General features: G+C 36.0%; 3 protein-coding genes and 1 long non-coding RNA gene across 9 annotated transcripts; 3 read left to right on the top strand and 1 right to left on the bottom strand.

Moving 5' to 3' along the window:
- The first annotated feature begins 548 nt into the window (after positions 1 to 548).
- LOC126618432 (S-adenosylmethionine carrier 1, chloroplastic/mitochondrial) lies at positions 549 to 7,761 on the top strand. Of its 2 annotated transcripts, none has more exons than XM_050286505.1 (13): positions 549 to 742; positions 855 to 939; positions 1,807 to 1,914; positions 2,365 to 2,447; positions 2,818 to 2,894; positions 3,406 to 3,496; positions 3,942 to 3,995; positions 4,070 to 4,165; positions 4,490 to 4,579; positions 5,566 to 5,617; positions 6,183 to 6,244; positions 6,560 to 6,640; positions 7,461 to 7,761. In XM_050286505.1, exons 2-13 carry the CDS (start codon positions 885 to 887, stop codon positions 7,584 to 7,586), a joined length of 975 nt encoding a protein of 324 aa, XP_050142462.1. In that variant the 5' UTR covers positions 549 to 742; positions 855 to 884; the 3' UTR covers positions 7,587 to 7,761. The 2 variants fall into 2 exon arrangements, with proteins under 2 accessions (XP_050142462.1, XP_050142461.1); XM_050286504.1 differs by having other exon boundaries at positions 550 to 742; positions 872 to 939.
- A 1,904-nt stretch (positions 7,762 to 9,665) lies between these two features.
- On the top strand, positions 9,666 to 18,030 carry LOC126618429 (uncharacterized protein At3g49140). Of its 4 annotated transcripts, XR_007621711.1 has the most exons (13): positions 9,668 to 9,919; positions 10,347 to 10,440; positions 10,894 to 11,125; positions 11,304 to 11,406; positions 11,511 to 11,575; positions 11,851 to 11,967; positions 12,692 to 12,787; positions 13,195 to 13,348; positions 13,620 to 13,720; positions 13,951 to 14,100; positions 16,865 to 16,960; positions 17,369 to 17,541; positions 17,671 to 18,030. XR_007621711.1 is itself a non-coding variant. In XM_050286497.1 (12 exons), exons 1-12 carry the CDS (start codon positions 9,886 to 9,888, stop codon positions 17,474 to 17,476), a joined length of 1,350 nt encoding a protein of 449 aa, XP_050142454.1. In that variant the 5' UTR covers positions 9,668 to 9,885; the 3' UTR covers positions 17,477 to 18,030. The 4 variants fall into 4 exon arrangements, 3 of the variants coding, with proteins under 3 accessions (XP_050142457.1, XP_050142454.1, XP_050142455.1); XM_050286497.1 differs by having other exon boundaries at positions 17,369 to 18,030; XM_050286498.1 differs by having other exon boundaries at positions 9,669 to 9,919; positions 10,906 to 11,125; positions 17,369 to 18,030.
- Positions 14,107 to 16,148, top strand: LOC126618440 (uncharacterized). Its single transcript, XR_007621718.1, has 2 exons — positions 14,107 to 15,284; positions 15,379 to 16,148. It is a non-coding gene; the product is annotated as an uncharacterized LOC126618440 (long non-coding RNA).
- A 717-nt stretch (positions 18,031 to 18,747) lies between the features above and the next one.
- LOC126618430 (uncharacterized) lies at positions 18,748 to 25,442 on the bottom strand. 2 transcript variants are annotated; one of them, XM_050286501.1, is made up of 11 exons: positions 24,957 to 25,442; positions 24,202 to 24,296; positions 23,400 to 23,457; positions 22,643 to 22,837; positions 22,412 to 22,488; positions 22,138 to 22,220; positions 21,764 to 21,815; positions 20,451 to 20,519; positions 19,935 to 20,021; positions 19,758 to 19,819; positions 18,748 to 19,376 (listed from the first exon to the last, which is right to left on the bottom strand). In XM_050286501.1, exons 1-11 carry the CDS (start codon positions 25,081 to 25,083, stop codon positions 19,109 to 19,111), a joined length of 1,173 nt encoding a protein of 390 aa, XP_050142458.1. In that variant the 5' UTR covers positions 25,084 to 25,442; the 3' UTR covers positions 18,748 to 19,108. The 2 variants fall into 2 exon arrangements, with proteins under 2 accessions (XP_050142458.1, XP_050142459.1); XM_050286502.1 differs by lacking the exon at positions 24,957 to 25,442 and adding an exon at positions 24,427 to 24,757.
- Between the last annotated feature and the right edge of the window lie 1,118 nt (positions 25,443 to 26,560).

The following is a 26,560-nucleotide window of genomic DNA, read 5'->3' as shown; positions in this document are numbered from 1 at the left end:
ACTCTCACACCTGCCATGGCTGCCATCCTGGAATATCACCTCGAATGTCATACAATATCATCTCCCCCTTCAAAACTAATTCCACCTTCAGCATCCAGCAAATGGTTCCCATGTTTTCCTCTGAGCAAATATAAGTGTGGGATTTCAACAGCTTGAAAGCCCAGAAAACGAGCATCAGAAGGTACGACCGCCTCTGAAGTATCGGGAAGCTATTTTTCTTTGACGAACTCGGCCTCGGCGAATCGTCTTCCTCCCCTGGACTCACTCGTTTCCTCTGCAACTACTTCCTTCTCCTCTCCGGAGTCGTTTAGAGCCCTCCTCTGCCACGTCATCACCGCTTCTCTCGTCCTCATGTGTCACCCGCCACCGCGATCATCAGAAGGCGCCGGTGAACTGTACAAGAAGACGGAGGGACACGACTGCGTTTAATGGGGGAAGACGACGCACGGACGTCTGCGTTTAATGGGGGAGTTATTTATTTATTTATTTCATTTTGTTTCTTAATTTTTTATTTAATCCAGCTGTTCAAAAATTGTACAAATGGCAAGTTTTGAGTGGAAGTACCACAACTGACGTGGTAGGACTGCATCACTGTATAATTTCTCTGGGAAGCAGCAGCAGCAGCAGAGCGATAAGAGGCGAAGTGGGGACGGACTGAGACTCTCACCCTCGCCGTTCGCCATTTCACATTCGCCATCACTGACTCTTCCTTCCTTCTATCATCCATCTCTTTCGGTTTCAGGTCTGCCTCTCAACCATTTCAATACATTTTTTTATTTATTAATTTTCACAATATTTTTCTGCATTAATTTGACTTCTGCAACTTTCCGTTTGAAATTTGGGTAATTGCATAGTTGGTTGGTTTGGGCAGGCATTGAACCTCAATGGGTCCTCTGACGCTAGCAGTGAACTCGAAAACGGGCTCAGGAACTTCACCAGGTGAACAATTTTCTTAATTTTTGCTCCTCTGCCTTTTTTTTCCCCTTATTTATTTCTGTTTATTGATATTAATAGCATAATTTAGCACCACGTTGTACAACACCACATAGGATAGAGTAATTTAGTTTTTCTTGACATTGCGCGGTTTTGGGATAAATATGTTGTGGCCAATGTTGAATGCTTAAGCTTTCCTTACCCGTTAGCACCCGTAAATGAAGAGAATAAAAGTTTATCTAGTCAAAATTGTATAGAATCAGAATATGTGAGATATCTCAATTATGTATAAATACTCCCAACAACAAGGTGTTGTCCCACTAAGTGGGGTTGGCAGTATGAATCCTAGAACGCCATTGCGCTCAGTAATTATTTTTACAGTAATGGAAGGATTTGGTTTCACTTTCTCTATATGTTATCGACGAGCCTTTAGTCTAACGATTTTATTTTGTATATAAAGATATAACATTATTTGTAAGAGGTTTATTTTGTGAATTGCAAATATTTAGAGCCCTTTGTTATTTATTAGTAGGTTGTCTCTCACATGATCTCTCGAGGTTTATTAGGAACTAGCCTTTTTGTAGAAATTTCTCTCTTCAATGTTAATTAGGGAAATCCCATAAAATATGTTGCTATAACATATCTTGCTTGACCATAGATTAAGCATTACATTTGACCAAATATTACGTAGAAATTGTTCAGAAGTCTAGAACAATACCCCAGTTTTACGAGGTAGTATACACTTTCAGGTATAGGGATTATAACACATATAGATATCTAATCTATACGCTCTTTCTTTTGATGATACAGAATTTTGGTATGTTCCCTTGGTATTTTATATTTAATGTTTTAATGAGTGATATGGATTTGCAGATGAATATAGCCAGAAAACGCAGTATGCTCCTATAGGAACACGGAAGTCTTTTGCATCAGTCAGCATGCAGGAAGAGAAACCCTTTGATTTCTTACGCACTTTATTTGGTACGTTTAATAATTACAGTAGAAGATATTGATTAGTGTTTACTTATTTGTTAAATTCTGGGTTAAAGTTCATTAAGCATCATAATTAAGCCAATGTTTTATATTGACAAATGTATTAAGTGACTGCTAACTGTTAGAGGTTTAATGTAGAGTAAAGATTAGTTTCACAATTAGGTTATTGAGGGGGAGTAGAGCTAGATAATATCAGAGTGATTGCAAAAAGGCAACAACTCTTGCTTTTTTTAGCAAAGGAAAATGAAAAAGCTAGCATGGTGTGGGCAATAGTGTGTGGCTTTTATAATGATCTTGTGGCTAGATGGAGGAAGAGGTGAAGCCAATAGCTTTTCAGTTTATAACATCGTCTATTTCTTGGAGTATGCTACTTGGCCTATGTGCATTACATACTGCACACCTGATTTAACTAATAACTAGTATGGCTGGATTTTGCAGAGGGTGTCATTGCAGGAGGTACAGCCGGGGTTGTTGTTGAAACGGCTCTATACCCCATTGATACTATAAAGACAAGACTCCAGGCAGGTTAACAATGAAAGTGCATTCTAGTTCATTTATGTACTTAAACTTGATGGGTTTGAACCGCTGGTCCTCTAGCCTATCCATTATGTATATGGTTTAATATTATGATTGGATACAAAAGGTAGCTCAGAAAGTATTAAGTGAACTACTAGTTATTTTTGTGCTGTGAGACTGGGATCTACTTCTTAGGTCAAGCGCACTCAGTTGTTTTGTTTTTTCTTCCTTGTTCCCTTTTGTTTTGTATCTGCATGCTGCATAAGGTCTGTCTAGGAAGAATGGTCTATTCAATAACCGGCTTCGTTTGCATACTTACAATTTTTATCTTGACCATCAAGTTATGTATGAACACTGTTTTGAACTTTGGTACAGGCTGCTCGTGGTGGAGGGAGAATAGCCTTTAAGGGGCTTTATTCTGGATTGACTGGAAATCTTGCTGGTGTCTTACCGTAAGTACCTTCTGAATATGTGGTGCATGCGTGAGCTAATTGGCTTAATATTAATTGGTATATGCATGCTTATTGTATTTCTATGCCATGAACATGGATAGTGGAGAGTTAGTTCTTAAATGGCTAAGTTCATGTTTAGTGATTGTTAGTGGTTTTTAGTTTTTGTCATCATGACCAGTTCATTGTTTAATGGAAATTTTATTGGATAATAGTTAGATGGCTAAATGGTGTGCAAGTTGGTTTCTGTAAGAAATATCTTCGACAGGGACCTAAAAAACGAATGGTTCAGACCACTGGATCACATTGTATAGTTCAGCTCCTCGTATGCGCACGTGCACACACTCAAAGCAGCTACATTACTATTAGAGTAAAACTCCTTTCCTGTAAGGATTTGCAGTCTGTCACTACCACATCACATATTGGATTTTAGCAGACCTTCCGCTAGTGCTATAAAATGTTTACTGTGAAGAACAATCTAATGTGTATGTAAAAATTATTTACTTGTGTGCAGGGCTTCTGCAATTTTTGTTGGAGTGTATGAACCTGCGAAGAAAAAACTGTTGAAGATTTTCCCTGAAAATCTAAGTGCTCTAGCCCATTTTGTAAGACAAATATATCTACTCCTCTATGTTTTATGTATTTCAAGTGGGAATATGACCAATGAGCGGTCTGCAAAGTCTTCTCTGCTTATTACTTTATGCATGAAGGCCCGTTACATCATAAAGATTGTTGCTCTCAGTCTCAGAATGCATGGTGCTTTATACTACTAGTGGAATTATCAAACACCTTTTGATGCATGCCTCCTATTATGTCTCAACGGTCACCAAATGAGATCAGTAGTCTAGTATTACATGATGTGGTTGTGATCTACATATGCTCTATGGAATCAGCTACCACAATTATATTTTAGAAAAAATTATTTCTTGTCCTTAATGATACAGTTTAGTAATCCTTTGAACCTATTTGGTTGCCTGATACTTATGTTGATAAATTGGCTGGTGTAAACTGTTTTGTCTTGATAGAAATCCTTTTCTTGAACTTTTCTAGACAGCAGGGGCTTTTGGAGGTATTGCTGCATCACTCGTTCGTGTTCCGACAGAGGTACAGTTGTTTACTTATGCACTTCCATGTTCAATTATATTTGGCTGATATTTTTCTGTCCTAATATTTCTCAGGTTGTTAAGCAAAGGATGCAAACTGGGCAATTTACATCAGCCTCTGTTGCTGTCCGCCATATTGCTTTTAAAGAGGGCTTTAAAGGATTCTATGCGGTGTGTATTCTTACTAAGGGGCAAATCAAGTCCCTATTTTCGTAGAAATTGGATCGGAAGTTCCTAGTTTTCCTCCTAGGTCAAAAAGTTGAAATGGTTTTCGTTATGAGATGGTGTCTGTTGCTGTTTTGGTCTCTGTTTTTGTTAGCAATATTGTAATACACAACCTAGAGGCATTAGTGTGCCTTCGTTCGTCTATCCATCTGTTTTTGTCATTTGCTTTCTCTCTTTTCCCTATTAAAAAGATGCAACCAGGATGGCATTCTTATTGTGTTGTTATGTTATTTTTCAATTTTGACCTTTTTTTCTTTTGTGTAAAAGTAGGGATATGGATCGTTTTTATTGAGAGATTTGCCATTTGATGCAATTCAATTTTGCCTATACGAGCAGCTTCGGCTAGGTTACAAAAAAGCAGTAAGCTTCTCACCACCTTTCGATTATTTTTGCAGGCTAGAGTGAGCCATTGATTAAAATTACTTACGATTGCTAATATTTTCCATTTTGTACCTTGACTGCATAACTGGTGCTGATGCTATGTTTGACAAGTGATAAGGTTCCTCTCGGATAAATCCTTGTACAAAAAGTATTACTTGCTGTTCATGTTCATAACTTTATCCTTATTTTCTTCGTTTATAAACTTATTGACATTTTGTGAGGCACAGAGAACCTTTGGAATGGAACATTATAAACTTATTTTTCATTTCAACTGATAAACAACTTTCTTTCACAAAAGTGTGAAATTATGGGGTTATGTAGTCATGGGGTCTGTACTTCTGTTTTCGTTTTATGATTATTGGTTTAGTATGTTACGTTCTCTTGGGTAAAGGGATCAGGAAGTTTTGAAAGGCAGGAGGTTACTTTAAACTATGGGTAACAATGAAACCGTTAAAACCATATAAAACACCTACAGAGGGATGTAAAACTCTTGGAAGTGTGGAAGTTGAGTCGGTAACTAATGATTTAATAAGGATAATACTTGGGTCCTGACAAGTTAAAGAAGGTAAGAAAACAATGATTAAGCAAGAATCAATTGTGGAGATGACCAAATTGGGTTTGTGCTCGGCAAATCTACCATGGAGACAATTTACTTACTAAGAAATTAATGGAGTGTTGCATTTAAAAGAAAAACAATTATTATTTTACGGTTTAGGAAAGAAAGACTTGCATGTGAATGTGATATTATTAAGGGTTAAGTACATAAAACCCTCCAAACTAGAGGGTCCACCGCAAATGGTACCTGTGCGGACCACAACAGCTCTCCAATCTGCAGAAATAGAGAAAAGTGCAATGCCCTTAAACACTTAACATATCCAAACCCATAAAGATCAAAAAGTGATTGTATGCCATAAATCCTGTACTGCCTCCCTTAATCACTTTTTTGATCTGTTTCTGTTTGTCAGGCAAAAAGAGAGCTCAACGATCCTGAAAATGCTATCATTGGGGCTTTTGCTGGTACATAGCTTTTGCTGTTCATTTTGTATGAAACACTGGATTGTATCATATACTTCTGCTTTGCAATCACGTAAATCTTGTCAAAATTTAACTTTTCTGAGGGGTGGTTGATGGAACTTCCTTCGCATGCACTGAAAATTTAAGACTTAGAAGTGATAAATTCTGGTTAAATATTTGACTTCTATGATTCTATCCAATGGATTCTAGCAGTGGTTTTCCCAGGGTGTGATTTACATCCATGGAAGCAAATGCACATATTCATGCAGTTTTCTCTTCACTTTCCGTTCACTTTGACATACAGCTGCATTTTTTTTCCTTATTTTTTGGCTTTCTCTTTTGGGGGTGGGGAAGAAGTTGTTTCGGTTGGCTGAGCACTTGTCTAGACTTCATGGAAGAGTGCTGTTCTATCTCTATTGTCATGAACTGCAATAATCTTATTCCCTGCAATTTACTAATTTTGGGACAAGTATAAGAGGAACCTCATTCTCCCTTTAAGAATACAAAACTAACTTTGTCATGTCGGTTGTATGAAATCTCTCATATATTGAATATCAAACTCTTGCAGGCGCAGTAACTGGAGCAATAACCACTCCCCTTGATGTGATTAAAACCAGGCTAATGGTTCAGGTAAGGCCAAACTGCTATTCTGCTTTCTGTTATTCTTATCGAAGCTCTTATACTATAACGTATGCCCAGTGGCAGAGCTTGGAAATTATGTCAGGGATGCCATATTATATACCATAGTTTGAGGGGCGCTAATTAAAAGAACTCGCATAAGGGCTAATTTAACTAACAAACATTTGGGCAACCTCCAATTGTTTGCACCTGTGTTTAGATTTCTTCTTGCAAAGAACCACGTGAACATAAGTTTTTGCACGGAGTCATGTGGACGTTTCTCTGTTAAGAAACAGTTATATCGTTTGTTTGCTTGCTTGTTTTAAGGGATCTGCAAACCAGTACAAAGGAATCATTGATTGTGTTCAAACTGTTGTGAGGGAAGAAGGACGTTCTGCTCTTTTGAAGGTGTGTATTAAGCATCCGTTATTTTCTTTTCATACAAAATACGTATCCCATGTTTTTATTTTTATTTATATTTATTTATTTATTTTTCTTTTTCTAGCAGCCCATGAAATGGAAATAAACAACGAAGTAAAATGGTTTACAATTTATTTTCGGCTCCATATTCTTCAGTTCATAGTAAGTTATGTATCTCTTGGATGGTCACTAGAGGTATGATATGAGGCCTGTAGGATGCTTTAGCTGGATCGATCATTGACTAATCACTAACCTTCATTGACAATTAATCAAAGGACTTTATGTTCTTGCAATGCCTTGAGTCGAAAATACAATTTCATCCCCATAGTTTGGACCATTTTACACTTATGTTCGAGCAGTTCGAATTTTGTCAACACATTAATTAAGATTAGGATATGGGTCCAAAAGCGCACTTTACATGAAATTAACCTGGTGAAATATCACATGAGATCGCAATATGTGGTAGCCAACTGTAAGGAGTTTATTTCCTTCCTGGTCCATAAATACTTGTACTCTCTCTATGTTTGGGTCTTGGGTTGGATATGCTTTGGTCTTTGCTATCACATCTCTTGCCGGTTCCACATAATCATCTTACTGATACGACTTATGGCCCGAAATGGAGAATAACTTTTTGTGATCCCTTCAACTCATCACAAAGTATCTGACGTACCAAACAGGTTTCAGTCGAGCGCTGAGGCCTGGATTTGGGGGGTTTTGTGTATGAAATATTACAGAGCGTTGATCATGATGCGATCTGTAGTTCGTTGCTGACCAAAGTTATCTTATATCTTGTGTTTACTTGCTTCAGGGCATCGGGCCGAGAGTACTGTGGATAGGCATAGGCGGATCAATATTTTTTGGAGTCCTTGAGAGGACAAAGCAGCTGCTTGCGCAGAGGAAACCTGCACTTCCTCAAGATTCAAAGCAGGATTAATATTTAGATGATTTATTTATTTATCTGGACTTATCGTAGTTGTTTTTGTTTATTTAAAATGTAAAATGCCAAAATTAAGCTAGTGTGAAACATGATTAACGTCAAAATTTCAGTGTTTAAGTGAGAAACATGATTCATTTTTTTACTAAATAATGATTAGATGATTGAACGATTATAGACTTAGTTAATTTTTTTGCATAGATGATCTTTAAACGGTGATTTAAAAAGCAGACGGATTAGATCAATAAGCAACATTACAGTATGAGAAGTAGAGCTGAGAAGGTAGAACGAAAATGTTTAAATGAGAAGGTTGTTAACATTTCTCATCTCTCATATCATATGATGTACATAGTAAAACAAACGTACAGATAGTCATGAGTAAATATAATTGTACCCTTGAGCTATGTTTGTTGCCCTACAAGGCTCCCTAAAATTGTTACTAGGTGGACTGACAATGGTGGATTCATGAATTTTTTTGGGGTCTATTAAATTTTCGGAGGTAAACAATATGTAGATTTTAGTGTGGCATTTTGTTGAACAGTTGGTGGAGTATAGTCATCTCCAGAGCTATATTGCGAGATTAGTCTGTCAACATATGCAAAAAGGTATGTAGATAGATGTTGAAAATAACTCACAAAAAGGTGATGCCAAGTCTCACTCTGGCATTTTGTCGAACACCTTAATCGAAAAACTAAAAACTACAACTCAAATGAATTTCAAAACCACAATCTCAAAAACCAATCGACTTCATATCACATTTCAACTTCTAAATTATATAAGTAAAACTAACATTGCAATAAAATAAAATAAAAAAGCACAAAATAACTACAAAAATCCAAATCCTAGGAAAACAAAACTTAAAATTCAATTCATTATTGAACGAAGACATCAAGAACGTAAAAATTAAGAAAAACGTGAGAAAAAGCGGAACTAAATCGACGAATTGGAAATTGAGCCCAGCCTCGCCGTCAGTTGCCGTTTCAAACAGAGAAGTAACGGCAATTTCGTCACATACACACAAACAAAAAACGCGTATGATGTCATCTTTTACATGTTTAAATTTTGTCTTTCCTTGAAATAAATTGAAATCCTTATCTCAATTCAAAATTAAAATCTATAAGTACACTTTTTGTGTATAATCAACTTGAATTCGAAACAGTTATTTGAAATCTTAGTGAAAGATTGGATTTGTTATCTTAAAAAAAATAAATGTTTGCTTTTCGTGGAAAAATACCAATAATTTTTCCAAGATATTAACACTACTTATGGATGAGTAAATTTAAGCTTATTAAGAAATAATAAAATGATATAAATTGAAATGACAGAATTTTTATTTCTAAAATTTGTGAATTTTATTGTTTGGCTAATCTAAAATAAAAATAAAACTTAAATGCGAAAATTAACATGTATATAGAGTCATTAATAATAAATCAAAGATTGTAGTTAGAAGATGTGCTAATAATGGTGGTGTGATGACTGTGATGCTAGTGGGTGACGATGGTGGTGGTGACAAAGGTATGTGATGGCGGTAGTGATGATGGTGGTCGTTAGTAGTGGAGGTGACGTTATACAGAGGCGGTAGCAGCGGCAAGTATATGGTTGTGACATGTGGAAAAGGATCCTCGCGCGAATCCTTTTCTTGGAGATCCTGGAAATCTTATAATCATGTCCATTTATTGTACATAGTGCAGTCATAAATTATTTAAAATTTAAAATTTAAAATTAAATATAAATAGTACTTAACGAAAACTGTCCGTACGATGTACGATAAACGGATATGATTACAATATTTCTCGGATCTCCAAGAAAAGAATCCTTGCATGATCCTTTTCCGTGACATGTGATGGTGGCCACTATTTTTATATAAAATAAGCAAATACATCCACGTGGGATTTTGGTGATTCAATTTATTTATTTATTTTTTTGAATAAATTGATATTTTACATTAAGAAAAGGAAAAATTTGACTAAGCCATATAATAAATAACCTAATTTGATATTTCATTTGTTATATTCGAATATAACATATTGTAGTATTGAGGGTCTGTTTTGTTTTTTTTTTTTGTTATACTATTGGAAAATGATATGAGAAAACCTACTGAAGAGCCCACTTTACTCCTAAGCCGAAACATGTGGACTTCCTAATCACACTGTAATTTGCAAACCTCCACCACCCAGGCACCCACGCCCACCACCGCCCACCACCGCCCACCACCCACCCAATGTACAAGTTACATCAACGGCATCGATAATCATCATAGGACGACGTACTCCACTTACCACTCATCTCTCTGTCTCTCATGGCAATTGCAGCTGCTGCTTCTCTCCCCTTCGGTAATCACCATCATATTCCTCTTTTCTCCCATTTGAATTTATGATTTTATATGAAGTTATTGCGATCATGCTTCACTGCAAGCTCCGTGAGTCGATGAAACGCCAATACGCGAAACGCCTGTTTCGATTTTCTAGTGAAGGATCATAGTTTTTGAGGAAATACCCACATGCAGAAATTGATTTATTGGGATTTTCTGCTGAGAATTCATACAAGTATTGAGTTGATCATGTTTAAATTGTAATTATTAAGATTTAATGAAAATAAATTTGTATATTCAACTTTTAAATTTTCTGTTTTCGTCTTGTTTTCGCGTATTTTCTTGGTAATCTGGTTTGTTGTATGCATTAGCTCCTACTTTGAACTTGGAAGCTTCGATTTTTCAGGGCTTCTGACACTTTATTGTTGTTGTTATTTTGTGCTCTGCAGAAAGGGTTTGTAGTTCTACAACGCATGGGATCTCAAGCAGTTGGATGAAACCGCCTTTCAATGATCGAAGAGCCCTTGATCTTCCAGGCATAAGGTGTTTAAAAATGATTGCTTTTATCGATTTGTAGGGGCATTAATATGTGAATATGTGGAACATGTTGGGTTACACTATCCGGAGTCTAATAATATGCCGTCAATATCATTGTTATTAGTTTCTGGTTGCGAGGAAAGTGGAGAGAGAAAATAATCTCTTCCTTAAGACGAAAACAAATCTTGTTGAATGAACATGAGTAATCTTTTTGTTAGCTATCTTTCATTCTCCATTCCTACGCTGCACTCTGGTATGGAGTTTAATGCTAGAAAATGAAAATGATGGAATTATGAGTAAGACATAGTGATTTTGTGTGACTTTAGCTTGGCGGGGAACTTTTCTTTTCTTCCATTACCTTCATTGTTTTTCCTTTGGCTATTAAATTATTTAAAACTCCAATTTTATTACAAAACTTATGCTCTGCTTTGGATCAAAAGTTTATTTTTCCCATTAAATTTTTAATTGCAGGAATCCTCTATTTGGATCAACACAATTCCACTGGCTGTCTAATGGACATGACCTTTGTCATTCCAAAGTTTCCGTTGCTGCAGATTACTCAGATTCTGTTCCCGATTCCTCTAGTTATTTGACTAGCCAAGGTTATCATCCTCTAGAAGAAGTGAAAGTCTGCAAAATGATCCGGGACACTAAACTCACTTCTGCTGAAATAGCAAGAACAACCGTAGAGGTCTGTTTTGATAATCTGTTCGAGTAATTCAGAATTTGAGTACCACAATGTCTGTTAGTAGGGCATATGGATGATGACATTTAAGATATCTATTTGCGGGACAAATCAAGCAGCATCAAACTATCAATGTGATTGGTGTTTTTACTATGCACGGTTAAATTTTATTTTTCTGCCTCAGGCTAACTGCAGTGCTACGGTGGTGTTCCCTGGGAGGATACATTGTGAACCACATGAACAAATTTCCTGGGCTGAGTTTGAATATGTTATCGACGATTGTGGAGGTGTTTTGCTGTTTATTTTGTTCATAGTTTTATATTTTCATGTCATTTTTTAATTAATAAAACAAAATTCTGATTCCATCTTGTTATTCTAACTATTTCTGTAGATTTATATTTTGAAATTTTTGATGATGCAAACTTATTAGAAGATCGTACAGCAAGTAACCCTGTGGTAAGGATCTGCTTGCCTTAATACATTTTTTTTACTTTAACAGAAAATCTCTAGGTCTAAAAGTTTTGAGTTGGCGAATATTCAATTTGATTCCAGATATTTTTAAGTTTTAAAGAAATGCCCTCAATTATATGTTGACATTTATACCAGCTTTGACAGTTAAGGCTTAAGTGTGGTTGATATTGTTTAGTTATATTTTTCACTTATATTTTGATTTTCTTACGCATTTCTACTAATGGCAAAATTGATATCTAATATGTGTGCATTGCCTTCAGAATGTTTTGTTCGGGATGGATATCCTTGCATATGATGACGCAAGAATATCTGGTGATTTCAGCATTCTAGATGGTAGCAGTAGCGATGAAATCCCTTTCGATGATTATTATTCAGAGGTCAGCAGAGGCAATTTTTTATTATTATTTTTTTTCAAAACAAATATGACAGTCTCTTTTTCATTTAGGATTGGGTGAAAGGTTGAACCAACATAGATGGGAATACCAGGGTTTGGGTTCAAGAAAAGGAAATTGGACCTCATTTTTCAGTTTGGTTTACAGACCAGAAATAAGCTAAAAAGATGGTAAAATAAAACATGAAAAAATAAAATTCCTAGCATAATCTTGATGCTTTTGATGCCTCGGACTCCAAATTATTAGCATGGGAATCTTTGTAGCTAGGATAAAGAAATTCCCACTATCAATTTGAAGTTTTAATAGATTAGAGGGAAGTGCGTAGCCAATCTAAATCCTGCCAAATACCATTTAAATTCTAATTGGTCTGGATGGCTAACTTTTCCTTCTTATAAACCTCACAGTTTCTTTTGTAAGCGCAATAGAACACTTTGATGTGTTAAATTTTTTATCTTCCAGTTGTTTTATAAACTTTGTCTGTATAGCACTGTAAGCAAGGCTAAGGAATTTCTTGTATTTGATTTCATATGTTTTGTATCATCTTTCAGTTCTTACATCTCTCAGACACATTTTACATGTAGAATTATAGATGTCTCTTCTTTTCCCTATTTAGTATCCCCACCCCCCTTCTTTCTTCCTAGACTTAACTTACTTTACTTTCTTAATTCTGCATAGATGGTGAAGCTGACATACCTCTTGGTTCAAATAGGTTGTGGACTCTGAAGTTTCTGATGTTCTAGACTGGGGGTTGCCAGATACTTGTAGCTCAATTCATCCTATATGTTTTGCAAAGTACTTGACAAAGGTGATTTATAGATGTATGTGGCATTTACGATTTAAGCTGTTGTTAAGAATGGTTAATGAGTGTGGGCATCCAGCTATACCATGGGGGGTTAGAATAAATTTATATAGCAGGCCATTCAAGGCTGTTCACACACTGTTATAAGTTTTATGAACTTTGTTAATGAGCCATGTATAGTATATGAATTTGAGAAGTGGTAACCTGATAATTCGAGTAATAATTTTTATACTTTGCTAGAAGTTCCAGTTGCTGTAGCTCATTGACGGAAAAACGAGAAAAAGAAAATGACTGCTTATATGTTACTATGGTCGAGGAAGCTTTTTGATTAAGAACAAAAGTTTTTTATGTGGATCTTCTGGACATTAATCTTACATAATATGGATTGATTTATTAGGCATGTTCTATTGTAGGCTATTGATAATGAATACAATAGGAAAATGGATCATCCATCCAATGGTGTCTCTATTTTAGGATGCCTCAGGCCTGCTTTTGCTGATGAAGAATTCTATGTAAGAAGACTGTTTAATTACGTAGATAGCGATGGATACAACTCAGACTGGAAAGGTATTTTGTGCTTCACATTTGGGTTGCTTTACTATTTCAAATTGACAAACTCTTGGTGGGTGGAGTAAAATGGTTAGATGTTTTTCTTTAACCAGATATGATATTTTTGGTTTTTGGCATGAATTGGATATGTATGCACTAATTCAGCTGATGAAATCTAATAGATCTTGTTACTGTCCGAATTCCTAACCTAGTTATTCTTGTAACTGACATAACAAGTTATATATCTGTTGGCTATTTCAAGTTGACCTAAACTTAACTTTTTGTTTAGATGGAAAAAGTGTGAGCCTTAGTTCTGAAAGTGATCGTAGCTCAACTCTCTACAGGTTGGAGATCATGAGAATAGAGTTGTTCTCTGTATATGGTGTTCAGGCATGTTCTTTCTACTGCCATCTATGTAGCTTCTACCGTTTTAAATGGAACAATTCTTTTAAGAATATGGCCTAATTTGTTAAATTCAGAATTGTAAAGGCCCAGAAAGTTGGCTTATGTTTTATGCAGGCAATAGTATACAAATATATGGCTTTTCCTTACAAACTTTTTAACATCGTTTATCTAAAGTCTTCTTATATTATTTTGTTTTATTTTTCTGATATTTGCAGTCTACAATTAGCTTGCACGATTTTCAAGATGCAGAACCTGATGTTCTTGTAAACTCTACCTCAGAAATTGTAGAACGCTTCAGTGAAAGAGGTATTAGGTGCGATGTTGCTCTTAAAGATTTATGCAAAAGGAAAGGACTTCATGTTGAGGTAACTAATAAATTATTTGTTTAACATAAGCTGTATTGCAGCTGACTTATTATGTTTAATGTTCAATGCGCCTCTTTTATATGCTACAAGTTTGAAGAAACTTTTTTTATTATACAGTCTAAGTAACAGGGTTTATGCACAGAATCAAACAGAAAGAAATTTTTGTGTCCAACATAGTAATTATGTGCTTATAACTAGTTACCTACAAACTCATGTCTAAAGTTTTGGATGTTGTCTCCTATTTTGTGTTGTGAAGTCATGTCCCTGACTGGGATTGTATGGTTTAGTGTGTAAGGAATTAAGTGGTCACCTTATATCATAAGCCTACAGAATTGACATCATCATGAGTTTGGACTTTTGATGAATCTTTTGGATCAAATATCCCAAGGTTTCACAGCTCATCATTTTGACGATTTTGAATTTGGATGATTTAAAAAGGTCATGTTCTTGCTAATCATCCTTGTATGCTAAGAACTCAATAGGGGCAGTAACTTGCTTACTAATTCTTTGTTCCATTGCCTGACGCTGGTGGAACTTTGTTCTCTTTACACGGTAGTGTGTATTGGGAGATCCTTACGGGTAGCCAGTCTTTACATAACTTGAGTCAGCTTTACTTAGCCCAAGCAATGCCCAAAAGTTCTATGTATTTCTTAGTTCCCATTGAAATTAGAGTTGAGGAATATGGTAGTGCTACCTGGAGGGTCAATAAGTTTTTAATTTTTCTTACATCAAATTGTGGATCACTAATTCTAAAGACATAAGACTTATTAGGGTGCTAAAAAGACAAATAAACATCTTACAACAATCCTAATGTTTCTATTCGTACATGAGGAAAACTTTGTTTAAATTTTTGTCGACTAGCAGTTAACGCTTATGTAACATGGTCGCTGGGGACACCAGATGAAGAAGTTGACTGAGTATCAAACGTGGTTGACTGGCTTACAGTTTACCAGACGTTTTCAAACAAACTAGTTTAGCAATTCAAAGCACATGTATTTTACAAAAGCCGAGGTCCAGTTGAATACTATGTAGCAGTGATTGAAAGAACTATCTCCCTTGATGAAGTTCTGTCTTCGATTATGAATCTTTCAGCTCCTCTTGGAGGAGCAGACTCCATAACCTTGGCTGTAGATCTAACTGATGCTCAGCATATTATTCTTCAGACAATTCATGAAGGAACTTATGTGAGATAGTCTATTTCCTCATGATTTTAACTTTGCTTCCATTAGCCTCCTCATATTGGGAAGTAATTCGGTGATTTCTCACGTGACATGCTAGGAGAACCAACGTACCAAAGAGGCAGTTGAGCAGTTAAGATGACTAATCACTTGTCTCTTACCAAACTGGATTTGCACTTAGGTGAAGGCGGATGAAAGGTGGAAACTTTGTTCTTTTATTTTCTCTTCGACAAACTATCTTCTTGCCATAATTTTTTTCTCTATAGGCCTCTAGCAAGGGAGTCGAAGTCTTCTAGCCTCCAGACCAATGCGTCTGAGTTGTCCTTCTGATTACCTTTTGGTGAGGACCAAAGTCGACATATTCGTCTGCATGTCAAGATTTCTGCAATAGCCGCCTAGCAGTGACTATGATAGTGTTGGGTTTTTTCCAGCCCATGATAAATTGTCCTACGTCTATAAGGAATTATAGTCTTAGAGGATTAAATTGTTTTCCCAATTGGAGTTGTTTTCCCAATTGGAGTTAGTTTCTCAATTGGAGAAGGATTCATAACTAGATTCCAATTAGGATTAGTAATCCTTATTGAAGAAGACCTTTATTATGTCTTTATAAAGGGGCCATTGTACTAGTTTTGAAAGAAGGGAGCAAAACAATAGATTGTATACCACTCAAGGAATTAGAGTGAGAGAATATTGTAAAGTGTGCGAGAGAAAAGAAAAGAGATGTATTTCTTGTTCTTGTTCTTTCAGGTTTTTCGTCAAGTCCTAGTTCTAGAGATTTGGCAAGATTATTGGTTGTACTGATTATTGATATAGTGAAAGATTGTTGTTGCTGTCCCGTGGACGTAGGCACATATTGCCAAACCACGTAAATTCTTGGTGTTATTTTTCTTGGTTATTTGTTTTCGATCTCCGGAGTTTGTTCTATTTTTCCATTCTTAAACGCGATATTCTCAACAGATAGATCGTTCTTCTGTTACCACAGGGGTGAACCAGAGTTTGATCCATGGGTTTCTAACTTCCTTGACTATTTTTAATTTAGACTCTGCTTCATGTAATCCCTGCATTTGATTGACCATAACCTTACATTTTTTGTAGAATTCTCTAAAGTTCCGTTAATTTTTTAATTGGTGGACTAGGGTTTGGAGTTTAGAGATTTACAATTAGTACCTCCATGGGTGGTCTGTAAAGCATCTGAGGTTTCCTTTAGGGTCCTGATTAAAATATCCTTTTTTATACACATAAGGAAAAGGCACATTAGAGAACACATGCTTTAGCATCTGCGTAATAAATCCTATGTCTAGAGGCATAAGGCCGTCTGTTGAAATTCTATCACTTGCAGTGGTTTGAGTAAGATGTGTTTCCTGTTGGGCAATGAGCCCAGGTGGACCCACTACCAAAACCAAGCACCAATGCTCCCCAAATCTTGAAATGCTGTATTAGTGTCCTGAGATCCGACTCGCCGGTTCAAATAGTCATTGCTTTTTATTTATTATTGTATTTAATTTATAAAAAAATTTCGTTTTAGTTTGTTACTACATTAAGCTTCAAATAATTTAATTTTCCTGGCCTTGAAATAACTCTCATAGGGAGCTCATTTAATCGGGGTTGACAGTCTTGGAATGGATGTTAGAGTCTTCTCAGGGTTGGAAGTGCAAACTCATCGTTTTCCCTTCAAAGTCCGGGTAAGCATTTTGAAAATAAAATGCATGCTATGTTCATAAAAATGGAGGCTATTCCATGACAAGAACCTTAGTTACATCTGTTATCTTGTCCGTTGATTTCTTTCACCAAGTAGACATTGGAAATGCAATCTGCAGCACGCACAGATTTATTTACCCTTGATCCTTTTCATTTTGTATGAGAAACAAATAACCATGCTTGATTTGCTTAAACCGTCATTTTGCGGGAGGCATGTTCTCATCTGCGTTCATACATGTGCTTATCTGCATGCATGCATGTGATTTTTTCTTCATAAAAGGTACAGAGAGAAGTGCATAAAATTAGTCGTGTATTGATAACTTGATACTGGAACACTGGTCAACTTAGTTTCACAGGTAACTAAAGGATTTTGTGTACTTGTGTATATGTAGGCCACATCCGAAGTTGCAGCTGAAAAACAGATTCAGCAACTTTTGTTCCCACGCTCTCGCCGCAAAAAGTTGAGTGCTCATAATGTTAGGGGCGTGGAGTCTTACTAATTCGTTCATTTGCGCTACTGTGAAGGAATAAGTTCTCAAAATAAACTTCAGGCTGGAACAAAGGGGTATTCACTTATTTATTTTTTCTTTGTCCGTTCGCTTTGATGTGTAACGCTCTTTCGTTTTTCTTTTTTTTATCGAAGAAACAATAAGCTTGTACTAGCTTTGATAGGAGAGAATCTTCTTTCTGCTAGAATATGTCTGATGATAGAACAAAGAACATTATAAACGGTAGCCCCTTCCAGTATGTTAGACAGGACGGAGCTCTGACGATGATCGGCTTAAAGTTGCACCAGCAGGATTGTGGGAACATGTAAGTAGCAGATAGTTGAGATGACAGAATAAAATGTCCGGCGATGAAAACAACGGTGCAGTTTCATTGTCGTCGACCGTACTAATGGGAAAGCTTGTGATCCTTAACGTAGTCTGGTTTGCTGAATTTTTTTTCACTTTTAGTTGAGCTTTTCTTTCTTTGGTCGATAAACTTTTAGTTAAGCTGTAATGAGAAAACAGGTTGAGAATAAAGTAATTAAGAGCATTGCTGAGTAACCAAATTACAATTACTATCATGTTACTTACCAAATTACTGTGTTAAACGGACGGCGAATGAACACCGGCATGACTTGGTATAGGTTTCTATCGCAAATGGTCCTTGAAATCGACTCCCAGATGGTCTTTGAAACTGGAGCAAAATGACTACTTGACATTTCCAAAATGGTCTGAATTAGACAATACATCAGCTTCTGCAATTGTTTATGACTTGTTTAAAAGTGCTTTTAAAATGGTTGAAAGTGCTTGTGATGAAAATGTTTTCGAAACCAATTTTTAGTTAAAATGCATTGAATTTTAGAAAGCACATAACCGGTGATTCTTGTAGGAAGTAGTGCTTTTAGAAATCAAAAACATTTTTTCTAAAGGTACTTTGAAATATTTTAGAAGCACTTTCAAACGAGCCTTGTATATTGTAGGCTAATGGCTTCTTACAATTGTTTCGGTTTGTATAAAAAGTTTGAAAAGAGAGTATCACTAGATGACGTGTTAGCAGTATGACATATATAAAGAATGATATTTGCGTTCCACTCTTAGTGAAACCACTTTGTTCCACTCTTTTCGAATTTTTTTATTTACATAAGTTCGTCCTTTCATAACGAATATTTTTCGTTCCACCTTTTGTTTGGATTATAACATATTTATAAAAACTTCATTAAATCCAAAGGGTGGAACGAGAAGGTTTCACTAAGGTGTGACGCAATTATTATTTACACATAAAATTAACATTTGGTAAATTATTAATCACCTTCCTACCAGTGACATTGTGACATTAAACAAGAAATTTTAATGCAGGCAGTACGCACACGCTTGGCGGTACGACTTCCTTGCTTTACAAGCTAATGATCAATTCGACGCCATACGTCGAATGACCAGCTAAAACTTCCAGACTCGTTCGAATCCTCGTCTCGGTAATTTAGACGAATTTAGTATCCTATCATTTGCCAAAGAAAGAAAAAAAAAATTATACATCCACAATTTTCAACCCTCAAACATCCATTGTTCAAGTTTTTGTTTAAATAGCAGTGCAATGAAGCCAACATTACTTCCTTTACCGCGGCGGTCGCCGTCGTCTCTTGTCACCTATGTTGATATAGCCTCTTGAGTTTTGAGTAAGAAAACTTTTGTTGATGATTTCCTCCCTTGTACATATTTTCCTACGCTCTTGCTGTCAGCTACTTCCCTTTCTGTACTGCTACCAGTAACAGTCTCATGCCTGCTGCTATCCCCAGATTTTGAGGTTCCGGCCCCTGTTCCTCGGCCTACTGGACCAGCTTCCTCGTCAAAATGTTTGCTTCGCTCTGCATTTTCATCCGCAACATCAGCACGGCGTTGATCCTCCTCTTCACCCCTGTATCAAATGTAGAGGACAATGCATACATTAGTCTGCTGGCATAAGAGGGAGGAGATAAAATACTTGTGCACATCAGAAGACACGAATCACAGCACCGCACAAGTGGCTAGGAACGATAAGTGTTTTTATTGACGAGCTGATGTCTAGAATGACTACTAGGCTTCTGCCAATGTTATAATGACAACAACAAAGCCTTATCCCACTAAGTGGGGTCGGCCAATATTAATCAGCATAAATTCCCGTATTACAACATCCTTTCACAAAACTCATTACAGCAGTTATTACCTAGATGAATTCTGTGAACAGTTGTAATTATGTAAACAAGTGAGGTAGGCCTGTCAAGACAAAGAAACTGAAAAGAGAACCAAAATTACATACCCCGAATAAATAACAAGCCCAACACAAACGCCAGCAAAGGCCACAAAGTACATCCAATCAACCTGAGACGATTCATGGCTTAGAAAGGGAATTTCACGTTCTAATATAAAAAAAGTACAGATGACTGCAAATTTTCATGATAAAGAATGGAGATGGCAATACAATTAGTTTACAGACCTTCTCATGGTACGCAAAAATGCGAATTAAGACTGCCCACATGTCTGAGGTTAGCAACGAGAGGTTTAACATTGTGGATCCATTAGCCTGCAAGGATAAACAAAATTCATTACACAAAGCTCTAAAACATACACTACGTGCCAAAATAAAATTCATTTACTTTTCTATGTTTTGCATGGAAAACTTGATCCCATGATCTAACCTAAAACAACCTTCTCTTAAACTGCCAAAGAAAGATGCAGGGCAGAGAATCAGCAAGCACGCGGTTGATGCTACACGAACAAGTCTTTTCATACATTCAATTGGACAATTTTATGATGTAAAACTTGACTATTAAGGGAACAGGTTACTTGATTCATACTTCATATAGAAAGTGGACGTAACTGCTACCAAACTGAGATTTCATAACTTGTAAATGAATTTTCACATGACTCGCAAAACATTAAAGGATTAATGCACATTAAGCTTCAGACTACTAGTCAAGTCATTAAATATCAATTGTTTGAAACATCATACCTTCAGTAAGACTGGGACAAATGAGTAAAACAGGAACATAGCCACTGAAAATCCAACAAAAGGAAGTACCTGTAATTAACATGGACAAGAGACCGTCAAAATGCAAGCACAACTAAATTTTAAGGTGATGGAAAATTCGTCAACTATTAGTATTTTCCCTCAGGAAGAAATTCTTCCGTACATGGTTCATTGATCTACTATGAAAATTCATTCAAGTTGTATTGTCTAGATCTGATATCAGAGCCTTTCCTATGTGTTATTGGTAGTCTGAGAAGCCTACAAAGCCCTCAAAAAGCCCAAAGGCAGCTCATACCAAATCCATAGATTCCATCAATGGCCCCAATTTTACTAGGTCAGATCAAAATGATTTAACCAGTGGAGGACAAATGGACAATGCATAATGTCTCCTGCACTATCAACTTCAAGAACCAGCTTGTGATAATCCAAGCTGACCGTACCTGTCCAGATCAGCTAATTAATCCCTACCTCATGGCTGGGGATAGACCACGAACCAAGACACTGGGCCATGTGCCCCCTCCTGAAAAAGGTGAATGTACAGTAACATCACAGGAGTTGGAGTTGTGTCAGAAGACTCTGGTGTACTACTGATACCCCATACACACACTGGCCTACCTATTCTGCCTCTGCATAAATCGGATTCAAGCTAATACAGTTTGCCTATCATATATGCTCTGCAAAAAGTCCAAACATCAGCTAAACTAACTCGGCCATGAATGCCAGTTTAGCACACCCTGGTATCCCCTACTGCAACAACCTTTTCCCTCTATGTGTTCATGCAGGTTATCACTCCTAGATGCTCACTTTGTAAATGAAGACATTTGACCACGAGAGATTGGCACCAACAATTTCCAGGTTGTTCCATATAATTTGTTGGTTAATACCAAAAATAATCAACTGTAACAATTAGTTTATTATTCGCATGAAAAGAAGAAATAACTCAGCTCTCCTTTATAGATCAATCAAATTACCTATTTTGGCACCAAAAAGCAAAAATGTCTTAAATGTGATGTAGCATGTTCAATTTGACTCTCTGTATCCAACTGATTTAACAATAAAAATGGCAGGAATATTTTAGTTTCGATATTTTAAGGGAATCAAATTCTTGCTGCTGATGTGCACTGTAGCTATGAGCAAGTTTGAATTGTTCAATAGAGAGAGAGAGAGAGAGAGAGAGAGAGAGGGAATCAAATTCTTGCTGCTGATGTGCAGATGTGTACTGTAGCTATGAGCAAGTTTGAATTGTTCAATAGAGAGAGAGAGAGAGAGAGAGAGAGAGAGAGAGAGAGACATACTGCCCCAGACGACCAGTGAATGGATTTGAGCTCATGGCGCTCCAGTATGCTCCTATAGGAATCATTAAGGGTTACAACATGATAATAGAATCACATGTATAAAACACTTAACACCACTTTGTACATGATTAACTTCTTTGTATAATCTATTATGACATTTAAAGCACAAGTTGAAGGAAATTAAGGTGTAAGTAATTCATTTGAAACTGCATGTATAGATGATCAAACAAAACTCCACATAAGCTCCAGCAATAGTATCCCCTTTAAAAAAATGAACATAATCAACTAAAAAACAATCACAGAAGTCCACACGTTTACTAAGAAGTCATAATTCTTCTAAATATTGATTGCCTAGATCCAAAACCAAAGGATACATTTGGATAGCACTGACGAAGGCACCAAACAAGCCCAGCATGGACATAAGTTCAACCCTGTCGGCATTCTTTACTAGAAACTCCTGCATAAGATAAGAGAATCAAGTAATATGCAAATGCCAAGTAGCATCTATGAAGACTTTCCCCCGTGTTAAACCTTTGTTTACTAGATATCCCATCATTATCTATGATAATGGAAACAGGCATAAGCTATGTTAATAACAAGAAATATTTGGCTACTCCTAAAACCCAGAAAGATTGAGTATTTACTTACCTCACTGACATTACTGACAGCATATAGCGTAGCACCAGCAATTACTAGGGCATCTCCTACACTGGGCTTGCTCCCTCCTACAAGTCATAACAGTGCATATAACATCAGAATACCACTCAACAAACATATGCAGGATAATTTACCCCAACCTAATTATATATGGTTAAAAGAATTTAATAACAAAACCAAGATAATTGGAAAAAGCTACACTTGACCAGACATTTTGTTTACCTGCTCGGTCACCTGCATGAACATCTGAAAAAACAACCATGACTAGCCCAGCAACACAAACCACCACACCAGTTATCTTTGCAAATCTATATTTTGTTTTTAAGAAAAGCCAAGTAAGAAGCATAACGCATGGGATAGACCAACAATCCAGCAGCATTACGCTTGTTATAGATGTGTATTGATAAGCCTTCACCACTGCAGAACAAATGATATAAGTTATCAAATATGAAACTGTTGTAGGAAACCAATTTTTATTCAAATTTACTACTAGAAATATCCAGCACACATACTGTACTTATAACTTGAAAGTAAAACTTAAGCGATGGCAGTTGTTCACAGTTTTTTTATTTTTATTTTTTATCAAGCTTCACAGTTTCTTTATTCAAGAATCAATAAGCAGAATACATCTTAGGATAGACTACACTGTAGCTGTAGTTCTAATTCGATGGTTGCATTGGTACTTGCTGTTTACATGCTGCTGTTTTGGTTTCCAGATCTTTCACACGTCAATTTCTTCATTTTTCAAGTTTTCTGTAAAATGGAAGCCTGTGCGGTGGCCAAAGCTAGGAATTCTTCTTCTTCTTTTTCTCTTTCTTTCTTTATGGGGTTGAGGCCAAGATTTGATATTAAATTCATAATATGGTTAAGTCTCCAATGTAAGGAACAAATCCTCAGAATTCCGTAAGTTGCAAACATCAGTCCAGTTTAAAAAAATAAAACCAAAGTATACGCTCGCTCTACAAAATAAAATACACACCTAGAAAATTTGCCTCCACGTCCACTATTCCCAGAAGCACATAATAATACCATTTAGCCTGCACAAATTCCGAAGGGAGATAAGAGAACAAGTCTTTAGAAACCATTTTTTAATGATTTATGAACATGTTAGTTGATTACTTCGTAGTTATGCTGTAAAAGAACCACTTAAAGGTTCACTACTTTAGTCTTTTTAGCCAGCTAAATTAGCTCTTTCTTAAACTAAACCAATAACATCAATGTTAAGATCAAAAGCCGCAACCAATTGACAGAAAGCACAATCATAACATCAACCAACCAAAATCAGTCAATCTCTCATTTGTGATCACTCAAAGGCACCTCCCACAAGGAAACACACACATTTTTAATATGCTTTAGATGTTTCATTTTGGACAATCCATATGCATGGATCATCTCACCATGGTGGCAGGTTCTATTTTTTTGCCAGACCAAGGGCAGGTTCTATCACTTCGTTTTTTTTCTTTCAGTAATTTCGTTTATTACCAAGAACCATCATTTGGTTAACTACACATGTACAATCCAAAAATCACTAATTTAACAGAACCCCCTAGGGTCACAGTTCCAGGGTCTAACAAATGCCCTTTATATGTCATCATGATTGCAGTGATCCTCCAAGTCTGCCGTTTAACAACATGCTACTAATCTATATAACAAAGTCTCAAAACACTAAAACTTAAGCTAGATGTAGATGTCTAAAAACCAAATTGTATCACATAAAGCGAAAAGGAAATCATATCTACATAAAGAAAAAAGGTAGTCTTATAGAGGCACAAAAAAATGACCTTAAGTGGCTTCCTTCGGTAAAGCATGATACCTCCATATACAATTGCCAAGAGCACATAGTTCAGAAAAGACTGTGAAGTAGGAACATTAATTCCTGCCAAAAATAAAAACATTAAACGAATGATTAAATAATAATCCTTTTAAAAAGACCTTACATTTTGAATGAACAAGGAATACAAGAAACAATTTAGTGAAAAGAAGACTACATGACGCGGCAACCTTACATGAATCACAATATGAAGAGTTTCAGTAGAATTTGAAAAGAGGACCATCGACTTAGCCTCGGAGATTGTGGCCAACAAAACGAGAGATAATTGGTGAATGGTGAATGTATAAATAGTTACAATCTCCAAATGGGATTGTACTGTAAAAGTGGACCTCCCAAATATATACTTACATCCAACAAAACTTACTTGCAGGTTTTGGCATCTGGTAATTAAACCTCAAAAAACCAAATTTAGAAGCATAATCACCACACCAATCCAACAGCATATATCAAATAACAGATGACAGTCAATGTTTCAGAAAATGCAGAAACAATATAAAAAAAGGACAACTCCAAGCCAACAAGCCTCTCCGCTTTGCAAGGGCCGCGGAAAATGCAGAAACAATATAATTTCATAATATGGACCTTTACTTTACTCGTCAGCAATCAATCACGGATTATACTGTTCTTTGCAGTTATTACATACCCAATGACTCACTCGCATTGAAATAAACATACATAGACAGTAAAAAATAAGAAAAATCGAACCTTTTTTGGCAAGCTCAGATGATGAAAAGCCTGTAGAAGTGATCAAAAGCGAGAGAAACTGGCCCAACCCAAGACCCACCAGTGTCTTCTTTACCCAAAAATCTTTAAACCTCATCATGTTTGCCATAAAAAATCCGAGAAAACCCCAAATTCAAAGGCTTTACAAGAACCCAATACACTGACGAGCTAAATGTCGAACAGTAGAGCGAAAAAGCTAAAAACTCAGAGACCCATTTGCAGAAGCTCCACTCTTTGAGTGTTAATGGCGTTTAAAGGATGATAAATTGATAATTTACTGAATTTTGAAAACCCAAATACTAATGGTAGATTTTGTGTTTGCGTACGACTCAAGAGCGCAATGGGAAGGGGCCGTATGGATAATGAAAGGGACTGTGAAATCGGGGTTTTACCCGAATCACAGAGTGAACGGACGGCTCAGCTGAGTGAACCAAATTCTATACGACAACCAAATTCTACACGACACTTGTGACGGTTGTGTTTCAGAGCATCTCCAAACGTCAAAATGTACAAATCAATAAAAAGGTAAAAACAATATTTTTCAACCAAAAAGTTAAATTTGACTTGGCATCATATGAATTAACAACTCTCACATTTTTATTTTTTGATTGATTATAAATGTATTTTATTAATCTTATTTTTGTTTTAAAATATTTATTATAATAGTTTAATTTGACAAATTGAGTGAAGAGAAACATTTTAGAAAATATTAAAGTAGGATTATTATATTAACACCCCACAAATTGTTGAATAAACCTCACATACTTAATACATCCCAGATTTGCTTTTTGAATTAAAAATTATCTTAATACACTTCATATACTTCCTCATAATATCCTCAAACCCCACATTCTTAATATATACCTTACATTTTCTACATGCACCTTATATTTTTTATACATCCCACATTTCTCAAATCTTATAAAGCTTTTAATTTGGACAAAAAATGCCGACTGGAATTTTGACAAAAGATGCCACTTGGGATTTAAAGCATATGTGGGTTGTTTTCAATTCCACCATTAAAACCCATGTCGTATGTTTTTAATATTTGGTGGTAATTTTAGGTGTTTAATTCTTCATGTAATCACTGTGATCCCTAAGAAATGAATACGAACATAGAAGCTTGAATAACGCATCAAAAGCAAGATTAAATAATTATCGATGTCGTCAAAATCACTAAAACAATAAAAAAATATGAAGTCTTACCTCATGTGAAGCTTCCAAAACATCGATTTCGTATTTCATTCGTCAAAAATAATTTTTCTCAATCAACATGTTTTTAGTTTCATTGGTTAGGGCTTTGTTCAACAATGGAGGGTCGGAGGGGTTTTGATAGTTAAAGAAGATAAATAATACATTAAAAGAGATTTGGGGTGAATATAGATTTTTTTTTTAAAACTTAATAAGGTCAAAATTGCCATTGCATAGTAGGGTAAATAAGTTATTTAATATTAAATTTTAATGTGGGGGTGCATTCAACATTTTGTGGAGTGTTAATATAAAAAGCCTTAAAGTATCACATAGACTGTCAAATTAGAAGTATTCTCAACCATTGAATTTTGGAGAATATATGGCAATTTTTTGTT

This window comes from Malus sylvestris, chromosome 4, assembly GCF_916048215.2.
Source record: "Malus sylvestris chromosome 4, drMalSylv7.2, whole genome shotgun sequence".
In the NCBI taxonomy this organism is placed as follows: domain Eukaryota; kingdom Viridiplantae; phylum Streptophyta; class Magnoliopsida; order Rosales; family Rosaceae; genus Malus; species Malus sylvestris.
The sequence above is the reverse complement of the archived record's forward strand: the minus strand, read 5'-3'. Positions and strand labels throughout refer to the sequence as shown.